This window comes from Leptinotarsa decemlineata, unplaced genomic scaffold (assembly GCF_025532065.1).
Source record: "Leptinotarsa decemlineata unplaced genomic scaffold, Ldec_3_MD MMD2_tig00026282_RagTag_RagTag, whole genome shotgun sequence".
Classification (NCBI taxonomy): Eukaryota; Metazoa; Arthropoda; class Insecta; order Coleoptera; family Chrysomelidae; genus Leptinotarsa; species Leptinotarsa decemlineata.
This window is the reverse complement of record NW_027412668.1, coordinates 14,011,187-14,026,516: the sequence shown is the minus strand read 5'-3', so window position 1 is coordinate 14,026,516 and position 15,330 is coordinate 14,011,187. Positions and strand designations below refer to the sequence as shown.

The 15,330-nt window shown below is 34.7% G+C and overlaps 2 protein-coding genes across 7 annotated transcripts in view; both read right to left on the bottom strand.

Moving 5' to 3' along the window:
• Positions 1 to 1,270: 1,270 nt before the first annotated feature.
• Positions 1,271 to 2,580, bottom strand: LOC141484680 (uncharacterized). The gene has a single exon (XM_074179854.1). It carries the CDS (start codon positions 2,150 to 2,152, stop codon positions 1,358 to 1,360), a length of 795 nt encoding a protein of 264 aa, XP_074035955.1. The 5' UTR covers positions 2,153 to 2,580; the 3' UTR covers positions 1,271 to 1,357.
• A 7,150-nt stretch (positions 2,581 to 9,730) lies between these two features.
• wake (ankyrin repeat and fibronectin type III domain containing protein wide awake) overlaps positions 9,731 to 15,330 on the bottom strand; it is a 199,830-nt gene continuing 194,230 nt past the window's right edge. For 5 of the 6 annotated variants that reach the window (XM_074179852.1, XM_074179850.1, XM_074179848.1 and 2 more), the window contains 3 exons: positions 13,946 to 14,240; positions 13,565 to 13,833; positions 9,731 to 13,480 (listed from right to left, as the gene is read on the bottom strand). In XM_074179852.1, the coding sequence (XP_074035953.1) occupies positions 12,295 to 13,480; positions 13,565 to 13,833; positions 13,946 to 14,240 (1,750 nt within the window). In that variant the 3' untranslated portion in view covers positions 9,731 to 12,294. The remainder of the gene's footprint in view (positions 13,481 to 13,564; positions 13,834 to 13,945; positions 14,241 to 15,330) is intronic. The other variant, XM_074179849.1, reaches the window with a different exon arrangement.

The following is a 15,330-nucleotide window of genomic DNA, read 5'->3' as shown; positions in this document are numbered from 1 at the left end:
TGTTGAAAATGACCGATTGGTGTTGGGACTGAACTCCAGTAATATTCTATTAAATAGTTCATGAGGATCTCACAAGTAGCTTGGAGAAGAAATTTCATAGAAACAGGGCCCCGCATTTCTTCAACGCGCCCGTTACTCGAAGGTTCCGTTAGTGGCTTTGTTTGGAGTCAAAACCATGAATCCTACCGGCACGGATACACCTTAGGAAGTGACGTCATTCAGAAGAACTTTTACCTTCACAGGTGACACGTTACCTGGCAGGGATATTCCAACCCCTTCCCTCACTGCGGGGTGTTTATCACTCATAACAAGAGTTCAGTAAGAATCTATACCATGGATTGTCAAAATGTCAAGCAACACGACGACGTAGACAATAATCATTCACACAAGAAATATTTGGTAGCATTTACAGAGTTCGTTTGTGAGATTTATATGACCATCTCAAAATTTGGTATGCCAGGTTCTGGAAGTCGAAGGAAGCAATACCTAGCTTCACATTGTTTCAGAGATGATGATTGATATTCACATTCTCTTGAAATTCGACACGGTTATATTTGCTTCCAGCTATATTGTTTGCTTTTATCCTATCTTACAAGTTGTCTAAATTTTCTTGCCATGCAAGCTAACGAAAACCTAGCGCAGGCCATAACTGTCAGAAAGTGTCAAAAATCCAAAGTCACGTCAAGATTATTTATAAGGTGGAGTGCTTTTGATCCAAAGCGGGGTTATATCAAATTTTTAACGAAATAGGAATGGGTGATATCTTTCTGAGAAAAGGCTTCGACCTTGTGTATTCATTGCTGATTTTTTTATTCACTCCAGCTGTTTTTGAGATCTAGAGCTTTGATATACTAAAAACATGATTGAATTGAATGGCTTTTACTTGAAAACGTCATAATGCAAGTAACAATTAACTTATTATTTAGTTTTTGTACTAACCAAATGTCATACAGATGGAACTTGTTTTTTTTCAATTTTCTGGTCGTAGTGACCAATTTTCTTGTACTAATCGTGCATCCCAATTCATCCTACTTGCTCGCCCGTGGAGTAGAGTGTTGCAGTTCTAGGGTTCGAGGAAAGTGCTTGTTTTTGAATAATTTTACGCCAGAGGTTTCAGTTTCACATTTCATTCATGAATGAATTGATGCTTTATAGGATATATTGGAAAATTTCGAGCCTTTGGAAATTACAAGTGAACTAATGTTGTGGAATATCCAGTGTTTGATAATAAATGCGACTAATGTTATATTGTAGAAGTTTTCCACAAATATGTATCTATCATCGAGCGGTTTTGATTATTCTTCTTGATAACTAACATTCACCAACAGTGTCTAACTGAGCACAAAAAACTAATTATTTACGTTATGATCCGTTTATGATGTATAATGAGGAGTCTCAATTTTCCAGATAATTCAGTTGTCGTCATTTTCTCCTGCAACGCCTGTCCAAAGTTCCTGAAGCGATTCTGAAGTATTTTCAGTTGACCTATTAAAAAAGTCATGACAGATATGAAAATGAGTTGAGTTGTCGTATTAAAAGTACAACCAATGGTTGCTGATATGGAATCTATAAAGAAAGCACTAATATAATGTTTTTTCTCATCTACTGGTCTCCAGACGACGTAAGGCAGTGGCGGTTCAATATACGTTTGATTCATATGGTTTCTAGCTGCTGCATTTTTAAGTTGAATGTACACATAAAACTTAGTCAAAACTAAAGTGATACCACACATTGATGAGTAGACGGATAAAAATATGCTTATATTTTTGGTGTACACTGCGTTGGATCTGTAAACTTCTAGATTTTCACTCTCGAAATCGTTCAACCCCTTCTCTGTTTCTAGAATGTATACGAATATATCACGGACTTTCTTCTGTTGACAAATGACGTTTTTAATGAAAATCATGATACACAATATGGTTATTCCAATATTTTCTGTTACTTTGTTTACATCTTCATTCCAGATGAGCGGAAGTTCAATGAATAAGCACAGAACGAAAACGCATAAGTATATCTGCGTCGTTGCAGAAAAAATGTTGTAGAGGTTCTGTTTGGTTCGGGAGTGAGTATTCAAAGGAATTCTCCATGTTCCTGAGATTATCATGAAGAATTTGACAACCAACAGATGCTCCATTCTGAAAAAAAAACACATAACATTGAAATTTAATTGGAAAATTCTGACCCGGATTTGAACCCGACTTTCCTGTTTTCTACACAGGGGTATTTATTAACTACGCTATCGGAGTCATCAAGCAGAATAACGGAAGAATAACATCGTTAATCCAAATCTTTGTGGTATCAGTGCGAAGAGGATGATATTTGTGGTATTGAAAGTACAACCAATGGTTGCTGCAGTGCCGAATTAAGCCAGTGCGGGGCCTGTAGCAATTCTGTCAAGAAGCCTTTGGTTTGCTATAGGTTCTCAAGTTAAGGGTATTAAATAAAACAAAACAGCAACGAAGAAACTTTTCTGGATTTCATTTGGGCAAATTATCGACTTCTTTAAGCGATACCTTGCTCAAAATTAATAGGCATAGTACCGTCACTTCGTCACTAGATCTCAATAATCTCGAAACATGATCGATATGATAATCGATTCAAAAAAGGTCATATATATTCCTTTATTCACTCATAAAATGAATGTATGTTTTATAAAAAATCAAGTAATCACAGATTACGACCGAGTAAAAAACAGTTCGCCTTCTTCTCGAAATAAATTAGATATTATATAAGGTCATACTTTTTTGAGCGCAAATGTTTTAAGGATGTTTTCGGGCCATAAAACTGAACAACCTTCGCCAAGAAACAAAGGTCTCAAAATTTTGGTCTTCCCATAGGAAATTATTCAGCTGATCAGCAATTTTGTGTGGGAAACCGAAAATTCAAAACCAAATATATTATTTTATAGTAATCGATTATAATTAAACCGAAAAGTAATGAAACGCAATTTTCAAAAGGGATCTGCTCAAGAGTATTACGAATAATGAAAAAAATATTTATCGGGAGTTGTAGTAATCCAACACCATAAACATTGAGACATTAACGTTAAAAGTTAGTAAAATTACTTATTTTTACATGAACTCAAAAACGTGTCAAATCTATTAATCAATCAACGTTCTATCTGATAAATATATTTTATACTACATAGGTAAATATAAATGATTAATGTCAGGTGAGATTTAACGTGACAAAATCTAGTTTTCGATTTTCAGGTGGGAGTGAAGCATAGCCTAGCAAAATATCTTTACATTCCTATCTAAATTGATATTTTCTAACAGCAAGACAGGTATTGGATCGCGGGGTCCTTCGGGTCGCGGGGCCCATAGCATTTCCTACTCTTGCTACGTGGCTAATCCAGCACTAGGTTACTGATATGGAATCTACAAAGAAAGCACTAATATAGTGTTTTTTCTCATCTACTGTCTAAATATCATGCCTTCAGGAATCGATTCATAATTTAATTCTAGAATCCATCATCAAAATTCCATAATAAAATCTCATTACATGAAAAACAAATTAAGACTTCCTTCATATTTATATTAGACACAATAAAACTTCCCTCCTGTCTTTATTTTTGGTTTGTTTCATGCAATGAGAATATAAAGGAATCCTGATAATGCCCCCAGATGTGAGGAATTCTAGAATGAAACAATAAATTATTCTTGAGCATGAAGTTTAGTGGCAGTGCCCGAGTTGGTGTTCGAGTTGTTGTTCCCGTTCCGAACACGGTAACTACGATGCTAGTATATGATGGAATTGGCCGATATTTGATGAAAATCCATAACTAATGTATTGGTTGACAATGTTTCATGGTGCATTGTATTAGTTCGGACTTCCATTGTCTAGTATGATATAAATTGATTTGAAAACCCTGAAAGAATCTGTGAAAAATTTAAAATGCAGAACTAGACACCTTCCTGAAGCACATCAAGTCCTTCCATCAATTTGACAGTGGAGAAGGTAGTCCACAAATAATTGCCATTCTTAGACGTATTGGTGAACTGACACTAAATGGAAAACATCTGTGTATCGAAAACCCACTCACACAGGACAGTATCTGAACCAGGAATTCAACCACTATCAATCGACTAAGAGAGGAATCATCAAGACTCTACAAACCGTGCTTTCGGGCTCTGTAATACAAAAGAAGGTCTCGAAAAGGAACTAGGTCAAAAATGACTTTCAACGAAATGGTTACTACAAAGCGATGGTGGAAAAGGCTTTAGCAAGAAGACAGCAAGAGCTCCACAAGGAAAAGAAGCCGCCACAACCAGTACTTGTACTTCCCTACATCAGAGGATTGTCGGAAAGGATAAGAAGGATTGGGTCCAAGTATAACGTCAGAACCTGTTTCAGATCTGGAAACACTATCTGTAGCACCCTCACGAAAACCAGGCCACAAAACGCGGACTGCGATTCCAAGAATAGCATTTACCGGATACACTGCGAGTGCGGAAAAACTAAGAGGCCATTGAAAGTTCGCATTGCCGAGCACAAGAAACATACAGAGCGAGGAGAAACCAGCAAATCAGGAATAGCAGATCATGTTTGGAGTTATCAACATAACATCAAGTGGGCTCAAGTTGAAATCATCACAAGGAGAAACACTGGGTTAGGAGAAAACTCAAAGAAGCCGCGTATATGTTGTTCAACAACGCATTTAGTCAAGCTAACGTAGAGATACGCAACATATGGAAACTTCTAATCAAGCGGAACACGACCAACTCCCGCCAAACTGTCAGCTTCCGCCAAAACTGATGAAGCGAAGGGAGGAAAGAGGTGATAGGTGAAAGCACTCGAGTGACCTATAAATAGTCAGATCTCGAAGGAATAAGTCCATTTATCATCCGAAGACGATTGTGGATACTAACAATCGAAACGTCGTGAATTAACTTGATTTAGAATCTTTTAATTTGTAATTTTCATTCCTTGTTAATAATGTTTTTAATTTTCATTTCGTTTTAATATTCTATTTTTTAATTTTTTGGGTCGTTACTTGTATTTTATATCATTGTAATTTCAGTTTTTTTGGTTTATATAATTGTTATTTTTTCAGGTAACCTTTTTATTTTTATTTTTTTTCAGATTCTTGCAGGGTTTACAAATCAATTTACATCATATCAGACAATGGAAGTACGAAATAATGAAATAAGCCATTGTATGTTGAAACACGTGTTGCGTTTTTGTAAAAATGGTTAGTGAAAATCTCACAATAAAATGTTTTTGGCATATACGATGCTGGTATTTGACTTTGGATACCCCAACCTCGTTGAAGTAAAACTTCATTACGTGCGCTTGACTTGGGGATTAAGCTGGTGAATGCGTGACGAGAGCGTTACGAAAAGTGTGATCGGGCCGTTATCCAGCAGTCACACCCCTACGAACAACAACTTCCAAAACTCGAAACTTGTGTGAGCTAAGGAATAACAAGGTCTTACCTTTTAACGTTTGACTCCTAACACGGGTTTATTCAATTTAATCTAAATAAGCGCTGTTTGTGTCAGTGCACTTTTGCTAGCGTAACACAAGTCGACTAATTCCGGCAGTATAAAAATTGGATGTCCGGCATTTTATAAGATGAAGGCCGTTTTTGCCTGGTCCTGTTCGGCGAAGGTTATACCGGTAAGAAAGTTGTCGAAATGCTCAAAAAGATAGTTGCCGGTTAGTGAGAAGTCTGGGGAGTATGGTGTTCAAATTTCGGACGGGCGTTATCGTGTAGCAGGATCCGACTTCTTCTGTTGATCAGTACCGGCTGCTGCTGACGCAATTTTCAGTACATTTCGTTGATTTCGTCACAAGAGGACTCCGCTGTGATGGTTTGGCCCGGTTGAAGTAACTTGTTTCACCAATTTTCGATTAGGATCGCTGATTACTTTTCAAATGAAAGATACCATTAACTACAAGGTTCGATTGTACTCCTTTATCAACCATGTCCAATCTGACATTACATATTTTACATCTGACGTTACATATCTGATCTCACATCTGCATGGATTGGCCTGGTGGCAGAATGTTATTGTGAGTCACGTCAGCAGCGCTGACCACCGTACAGTCACAATATTTTTTTTTGGGGTTTTTGTCTTTGAGAAATGCCTGGGTGGCTTATCGGTGTCCAACCACTGTTCTGAACGTCTCCTGTTTTCGTAAAGGATCCACTTTTCATCACAAATGACGATCCGATACAAAAAAAAATCGTCTTGGTTGCGCAAAAAGAAAGAAAACCAGACTTCAAAACGTGACAATTTCTGTCGATCGTTTAAATTGTAGGTCACCCACTTTTCGAGCTTCCTGTCCTTTCCAAAACATTTTAAACCATCAAAAACATTCCACGCAGGGTTTGTGATGGGTCAGTCTACAGTAGGGTTCTCAAATTCTTGTCCTGGTTTACTGTAGGTCGTCCACTTTGTGGCTCATTTTCGAGGTAGAAATCTCCGTAACAAAGTTTGGCAACCAACGACGAACATACCATCAATCAAGATGCCAAATGCCTGGTTAATTTTTCGGGCTGTTTGGGCAGGGCTTTGGTTCAATATGAATTCATAGACAAAAATAGCAAACAATTGCTTAACGACATCATATAGTAATAGGGTGAAGAGAGGCAAAAAATTTAAATTTGGAAAAAAAAAAATTAACACCATCAATGTGAAGAGTACGAACTTTTCTATCCATCAATATGTACCCCGACACAGTATAATAAATATTTATCGAGATATGGAGCTACAAAAATACATGACAATAAAACAGCTCTGTTAAGCCAGCGACGCAAAGTACGGAAATCGCATATACAAAATGCCAAAATTAGGTACTTTTTAGGTGCTTTTTAGGTACCGAAATCAAAAATTAGGTAATCTGTAACTTACACAGCAACTCAACACTCAAAGTTGCGTTGCTAGCATTATGGAATGCCAGCAACGCAATGAAAATAATAATGAAATAATGAATATTAAGGAAACACTATTGGGTGCTAATTAAGTGCTAAACGGTGAGGATCGTAACATTTTCTAATTGATACACAAAAGCTTCCAATTTCGCTAAACAACAGATCTAAGAATCAGGTCTTTCGAAAACGAGGACGAATGCTCAATCAGGTATAAACTAAGCGTGGTAATAAGGTGCTAATTAGGTGCTTGCAAGAAATTAAGATGAAAACGACCTTGAGTAAGCGGAAAAAAATTTGGGATTCCTGATTTGAGAAAAAAATTGACAATATACAATAAAGTCTTGAAATGCTCCTGAACTCATACATAGACAATCAAAATAAAGTGCTAATTAAGTGCTCACTAGATATTCCTGAAAACCACCATGACTGATGTACTGAGTTTTTATAGTACGTTTCTCAATAAATAATGGCAAAAAAATAAAGTGCTAATTAGGTGCTCATTAAATATTTATAGTAAACCTAGATTTCATAATTGCTATGGGGCTCATGGACCTGAAAACCACCATGACTGATGTACTGACTTCTTATAGTACGTTCCTCAATAAATAAGGGCAAGAGAATAAAGTGCTAATAATTAGGTGCTCACTAGATATTTATAGTAAATCTAGATTCCATAATGCCTATGACGCTTATGGATCTGAAAACCACTATGACTGATGGACTGAGTTCTTATAGTACGTTCCTCAATAAATAAGGGCGAAAGAATAAAGTGCTAATTAGGTGTCCACTAGATAAATAATAGTAAACCTAGATCCTATAATGCCTATGGGGCTTATGGATCTGAAAACCACTAGGCCTGATGGACTGAGTTCTTACAGTACGTTCTTCAATAATTGATTGAGCATTCGTCCTCGTTTTCGAGAGACCTGATTCTTAGATCTGTTGTTTAGCAAAATTGGAACCTTTTGTTCATAATTAGAAAATGTTACGATTCTCACCGTTCAGTACTTAAATAGCACCTAATAGTTTTTCCTCAACATTCATTATTTTATTATTGTTTTCATTATGCGTTGCTAGCATTATGGAATTTTCTAAATGCGATTTCCGTACTTTGCGTCGCTGGCGTAACAGAGCTCAATAAAATGGACAAATTTTTTGAAACTACCCAATGATAATTTAAGGATATTGTTGAAACAGTTAGTCTCACAAAGATTTGGAAGAAAAGTCACTTCTGTTGTTACAGTTATCATTTTATATCAGAGCAATAGTTTTTATCCCTAGTTGAAAGATGAAACACCATAGATAAATCCATTGCTGTTCATCATATATGATACCATTTGAAAACAAATGTTCAGATTCAAGCCAGAGAAAAACTAATAAAACAGCTCTGAGTGTGCGTCGTTATGAGATGATTCAAAAATATGACATCCGCGCTGAACAAAAATAATTGAAAGGACAAATATTTGAGAAAAAACGTCTTAGCAATGTACTCACCTTTCTATATGATGGCCAGAAATGGATTCTTCAATTTGATATGAGTACTTTGTAATACCTCCGGTGAAACATATAATTACCCTGGCATTCACCAGAGGTAACTTTCTGAATAGTTGAAAATGGATACAACGTTCATTATAAGTTTCACAGGTGTTCATTTAAATACTCCTGATGATGGGGCGGAGGTATCATTATTCAAGAGACATGAAAATTAATTCTACCTGTTCAAAACCAATTAAAACAAACTTTGGAAAGCCATCTATTCCACGTGATGAATTGAATGTATACAATTCATTACTAAGAAAGTCTTCTAAGTTCATGTACCTATGTTCATTCTGAATAGCTGACGAATATCAGATTTTACTATAATTTCAGCAGAACTCTTCTGTAAAACTCATTCATTTTTGTTACATTGTTATTACACTCGGATGTGACTTGTTTCATGTCATGAATACGACATGATGTTTCTTGGGAATTATAAAATTATTATAATTAATAATCAATTGTCTCTTCATAGTTATAATTGAATATTAGAGTTGAACTTTGAAAATTTGACAACTGTCTCCAAAATATTAATCAAAATGAGTTTTCTTATCATGAGTATCAAAATGAAGTATTTTCAGATATTTTCATTTTCCGAAAACATGCAAACATAACCTCGATGAAAGAAAGTTTCTGAATGTTATTCACGATATGTGAATTTCAAAATTCTTTGTAGAAAACAAATGGGCTCAATTTCGATTCAGTTTATTTTCTGTAAGACTCAACCGATATTCTATAAAACTCAACCGATATTGTATTTCTTATGGTTTCCAAATTGTTCCATGCTAGGCCTCCTAATCTCGGACACATTGTATATCATACAGTAGCTTTATTTGTGAGTTACTGAGAAACACTACAACACCTAAGCATATTAGGTTCATAATGGTTCAATATCTACAGCCATATCTCTTTCAATACTATCTTGTTATAAAATGTTCTGTAGTGATTTTTGTAAAGGAAAGTTACACAATTTGAATCTGAGTGTCAATTGTATAACTTTTTTTGAACTGCTTCTTGTTTTCCTACGAAATTGTTATGAGAAATATCTTCAAACTAATACAACCAGTAACCAAAAATCAAATATCCTTATATCAAACAAAGTTATTTTCTCCAATTAATCACTGGAAAAAACTATATGTATATTTCAATTGTTGAATATGATTTTCAACATTTTTTTGAATAGAAAAATATACTTATCACTCAGTTTGAAAATATAATTCATGCAAACCTCATGACACTTGTATATTCTTATTTATTAAGATTTTATGAATGTCAGGAGAATTTTTTCGGGGTTTTCATGATAAGATAGAAAACTAACGTTTTATAACATTGTATTTAGTCAATATTTTACATTCTATACAAATTATATTTCTCAGGATTATAATGTGCATTGCCAACATAATACGATGCACTAGTTTTTGGTTGTCTCATTCCCGAAATTCCTTACATATTCAATTGCACTATACAGTTTTATAGAATTTTATCATACTCTGCTCATAATTATATACAAATATAACATTGTTCAAATTAATATCAAGATTTTTGTACTGAAATAAAAATAGATTCATAATAAAATAAATATTCGATTTTTGAACACATAATGCTATGATATGATTCTCTACTACACCTCGGACATTTTATTTCAACAAGCGTTATTCTTATAGAATTATATTTTAATATAAACTAGACAGTTTCTAACATTTAGATATATTCAATACGAGACATTTTATTTTCTGTGTATATTTACTGGCAACGTCTACAAATTCTGAACAATATTTTCACATAAGAACAATTAGGTTAGGAATGAGATTTTTCCGTAGCACACCCTGTAGTTTTATATTGTTTGTTGAAATCAAACTGATGAGGGCCAGCCAGCAGGTGAATTTTTTATAATTATGGAATGCAAAAAGTCTTATTTTCTTCAATGTAAAATATATACTTTTAAATAAATGCCGTTTGCTAGTATCTTAATCATGAAATATTCGTTGTGACCGAGTTCCATTATAGGAATAATTTTTTCTAATATTTTGAATGGAAAAGAACAAAATTTTAATATTTCAAGTAAGATAGAAGCCCACAGTTTGACATTTCTGAATTAACCATCTTTGACTTGATGAATTTATGGGAACAAAAAACAACATAAGTAATATGAGAGTGAGTAGGTACAATATAGCAAACTTTTTTTGTGTAGCAAAACGAGCCTCAATTGTAATTTATAGCCCAAAAATTCGATAATTCGCTATTATTATCAATTTTCATTAAGTAATGGATCAGCGTATTCATTATATCAAGATAAAATGTTTTTCTTTATGAAAAAATATGCAATAAGTAAAATCTAAAATTCAACACACGGTTATCAAATTATTTAAGTTTTATACGAGGTTTGTAAAAAAATACAAAATTTGATCAGTACCTCTATTTTTCGGAAATTGTTATTGAAAAAAGTTGATATTATTAATTAAATATCACGTTCAAAACAACTTTTACGATCACCTTAGGATTTTTTTTATATTGCAAAACAAAAATTCAACTGTGACTATTGTAGGTACATGAAATCTGAGATGTAGATAGTGACAAGTTATGTTTGACAGTAAACGTCAAAATGCGTTAGAATTTATGAAATACATAAGATTTAATTTGTAGAATGAAAACATTGGTGAAAGATAACGAAATCTGATATTTCAAATTGTTAATTGATGTGATTGTATATTTTAACGCGATTTATAATTGTAATAACCTTTATTCGATATTGTCAGAAATAAAGTTACTTTACTTTTTATCAAAATTAATATTTTTTGACAAACACCATAAACCACTGAAAGAAATTGATAATCAATGGTTGCATTTCAGGTTCTAGTTCTTGCAGAGATTTTTATGTAGGATATCGTTGAAAAAAATATAGAAGTGGATTATTTCTAAGAGCACTTTCGAACAACTACAAAAAAATTCTTACTATTTTGTGGGGTTCAGCGAGCTGGTAGGCCCAAAATTCAATTTTTCAAAAATATGTATTTCTATCACTGAGTAAATGTGGATGGCAAAAATTACTATTCGTAAAAACCTCAGTCAATAATTATTTTTTGTCAATAGTGGTCCTATACATATAAATTCTCTAAATTATATCATCACAGCGGTAAAATCTCCAATGTCTACAAACAGAATGAAGTACAGCAGGCATTGGAGAAATCATTTTGTTGCCAAGAGTACGATCCAAGTGAAAATATCCCTTTGTGAAAGACGGATACACCATTATAAGAAAATCCAATTAGTTTCTATCTCTCACCTAGAGATTACCAGACTTGTTTCATATTCGAGCTTAGGCAACTCTTATATTACTATTTATAATAGTCATAAGATATATCAATCATCTAGCACCATTTCAAATTTGACTAATTCCGACTTTCCAATGGCCAATTAGATGTTTACTGCCTGTCTAGTATTTTGAATTTAGTTTCTTATTGCAAAATGGAAACATTGAAAAGCCGGTTTCCTGGTAGCAGTGTAACAACATCAATAAGAAATATTGATTCAGCAAGCAGTTTCAACCAATTACTTCAGATTTGTTGACCACAAAAAATTAAACCATAAAAATTTTTAAAATATGAAGTGTTAAGATAGATGTTGGTGACATCTGAATTAGAAAACGGGTCAATATCTTTTTAGATCACAATATACTTTGATTTTATCTTCATCAGGAATTTGAAAGTATGGAATATGAAGTAACTGGTTCTTTGAAGAGTGATACCTATTGATTCGTGGGGTATACATCAATTTGAGCGAAAACACATTTTCAAAAGTCCATTCTCAAACGAAAATATTCTCATCACTTATCAGCCTGTGCACTATTGATAATGTCATACCATTCAATGATCAACATTTCAAATAATTGTGCTGTGTTTGCTACTATGCTCGAGAGCAGCTAGAACATCATGTTTCTGTCTAACATAGAGCCTCCCTTTCTTCCAGGGATTTTGGAGTTGCAAAGGTTTGAAATCATCTCTTAAGCAACGTTCTCTAGCACCAATTACAGCGACTAAACAGAAGTTTTTGAGTTTATCAATGTTATAAATAGGACCTTCTTTTCCTTTTAGTACCACAGCCATGTTGAGCTGTTTCACAACGAGATCAACAACCTCGCGTGCTGTAGTTCTTGGAGTGACGTGCAGCTTCAGGCTGGTACCAGTGGCCAGGCCTGTTTCGTAGGCAGCATAAACCTGAAGTATTCCGCTTGCGAGATCTTTGGAGCTGGACTGAGGATGGACATCCGGTATTTTGAAGTTGTCAACACTCTCTGGAGGTCTTAAGAGATCCATGGGTTTAAGATACGTAGCCGAAGGATAATCTACGTCTGTGAATGATTTGATATTACTCAGGCTTTTCGATAAACTCGATTCTAAATTTGAGTGCAACATATTTGGATCGAAGTTTAACTGCTTTGGTCTAGTTCTCTCTGACCTCGTACTTATGTCCAAAATATTCTGTTTAACATTACTCATGCTCTTTGATGGTACCATTTTTGATCTATGTCTTCTGTTTGGCGTCGATGAGCTCATAGGGTGTAAACAATCATCACTATCTGAACTAAAACTATGCATACTATCTGAAGTGTTGGTCGTATTGAGAGTATTGACACTCAACATGCTTCCAGAACGTAGCGACCTAGTACCCAGCATAGGACTGGTAGTAGCAGAAATACTTGAAATAGTGTTGGTTCGAAAACGTTGTTGAGTGGTACTAGTTGGAATGCTAAAAAGAATGTCTTCACTACGTGACGGAGGTAAATTCTGGCTGAAGTAATCACTGTTGTAACTGTCGCTGTTTTTTCGAGACTCTGGATCGCTGCAAGCACTGAGGTATTGCGTGTTTTCGTTTGTGCTCAAGTGTTGTTCACTTTTACTGAATTCGTTGATAAGACTGCCTCCTGGAGTAATATTAGAAGCCCCTGGCCCCGGCCATGAACCTCTACCTGGAGTACTCTTCACTGATTTTGTATCGCGAGGAGGAATCTGCAAAAGACTTCGTTTTGGACTAGTACACATGCCAGATTCTTTCTCCAGAATGAACCTGTAACAAATTTCAGTATGATCATTTGTACTCTGAAGAATAAATATGGAAGAATACTGATCGAAACATTGTGCCTCACCTTACCTCATACTCATTCCACAAGTAACACGATCTCTAGCAAAAGAAATTACTTCCATCAACCACCTGACGCTTTTCCAGATAGTATTCAGCTTAGTTTGAAGGTCCTGTAATTTAGTTAACCGTTCTTTGGCTATCGCTACTTCGCTATTGGAGAAGGCTTCTCTATGTAAGTGGCTTGCTGTTGCGGCATCTAGTTCCAAGAGGCAGCTGAGTTTGGAATACTTTCTTATAATACTGTTCTGATAGGTGTTTAAATGGATCATTTCAAAAACCTGAAACAAGAACGTGATGAAACAGTTCTTGAATTTACAACCATTACAACAAACAACATTATTGACATTACAAATCTTAGCCTAATCCTAATATTACTGCAAACGTATTTACCTGAAGTGGCAAACTGAGTAGATCCCCTCGTTGGAGAAGAATTTCCCTTTGCCCCGGAACAGAGCAGGAAAATTCTGCAGATGGACAAACAACTATAAAACTAACTTCATCAGTGAGATCTATAACTTCAGTGTCAAACAAACGATGGATGTTGGCGTCTTCGTTGCTTATATCCATGTAGTTGAAAAGGCGTTTGGCGGCACTTGTGACTAGCTCTAGGAATGTTCGTTGGAGTTCAGTTGCATTGTCTAGGATGTCTGGAAGATGTTGCTGTTTCAAGTATTCCCATTCTTCTCTGAAAGATAAGAGGGATGTCTCTTAATTCAATGTGATACTATTGGAAAATGTTACAAGAGCCATCCCTTTGAAATAAATATCGACTAACAATCTTTAAAAGACATATATGTGATAAACATCTACTCAAAATAAATCCTCAAGAGTCATGTGTTATTTTGTTCTGTAATGAAAATGTCAGGAATGATATATCTTATAATATTATACTGAGGATGGGAAATAACACAATATCTTTTAGTAACAGTGCAAACAACTTGGGTTTGATTATAGATCAAAAATTGAGATTCAGAGAACAGGTTAATATTATGTTGAAAAGAAGTTACGCTAGCTTGAAGATGATTTACCCACATAGACACTATTTAGGCCAAGATGTGAAAAAATACTGTGTGATTCATTAGTGCTTTCCCATTTCAACTATTGTGATATTGTATATGGGCCATGTTTAGATGGCTCCAATAGTCAGAGTATTCAGGGAATCCAGAACTGTTGTTTGAGACTTATTTTTGGTAGCAGGCAGAGATTTTCTCATAAAATTAAAGAAATTGAATGGCTCAATATGTCCAACAGGCGTAAACTACATATCCTTTGTTACTTCTACAAACTTTTGAAATACAAGCAACCCAACCATCTCCATGATAAAGTCATATATCGAAAAAACATGCCTACATGATAGAAATATTCGACAAACTTTTTTTATCACTATTCCTCGACACAGAAAGGAAATTTTCAAACGTATTTTTTCATATAATATTGCCAGTTACATGAATACGTACAAGATAACCGACTACAGTAGGTCGTGTTTCTCTTTTAATAAATCCATGACTGTATGTTTGCGTGAACTACAAAAATGAAAATTAATTGAAAATATCTCCCAACTCAGAACAAAAAATAAAATTCTCACAGCGTCGTCATGCAACCTAGCGATTTCATGACCTGAAGGAATCACTTCCCTCACAAGTGAAAATAAATTATAAAAAGGGTTCCTATCTTCTTTCTGTCTGTCTTTCATCTTTTTTTTTCTCTTGCTTTTCTCTCGTCTTCTTGTTCACTGGTACTAGTCAGTAAGTATATTTTAGTTTCAAGTTTGGTTT

Excerpts from the sequence above, each read along its gene's own strand:
- LOC141484680 (XM_074179854.1), bottom strand. The coding sequence starts at position 2,152 with ATGTGTTTTTTTTTCAGAATGGAGCATCTGTTGGTTGTCAAATTCTTC.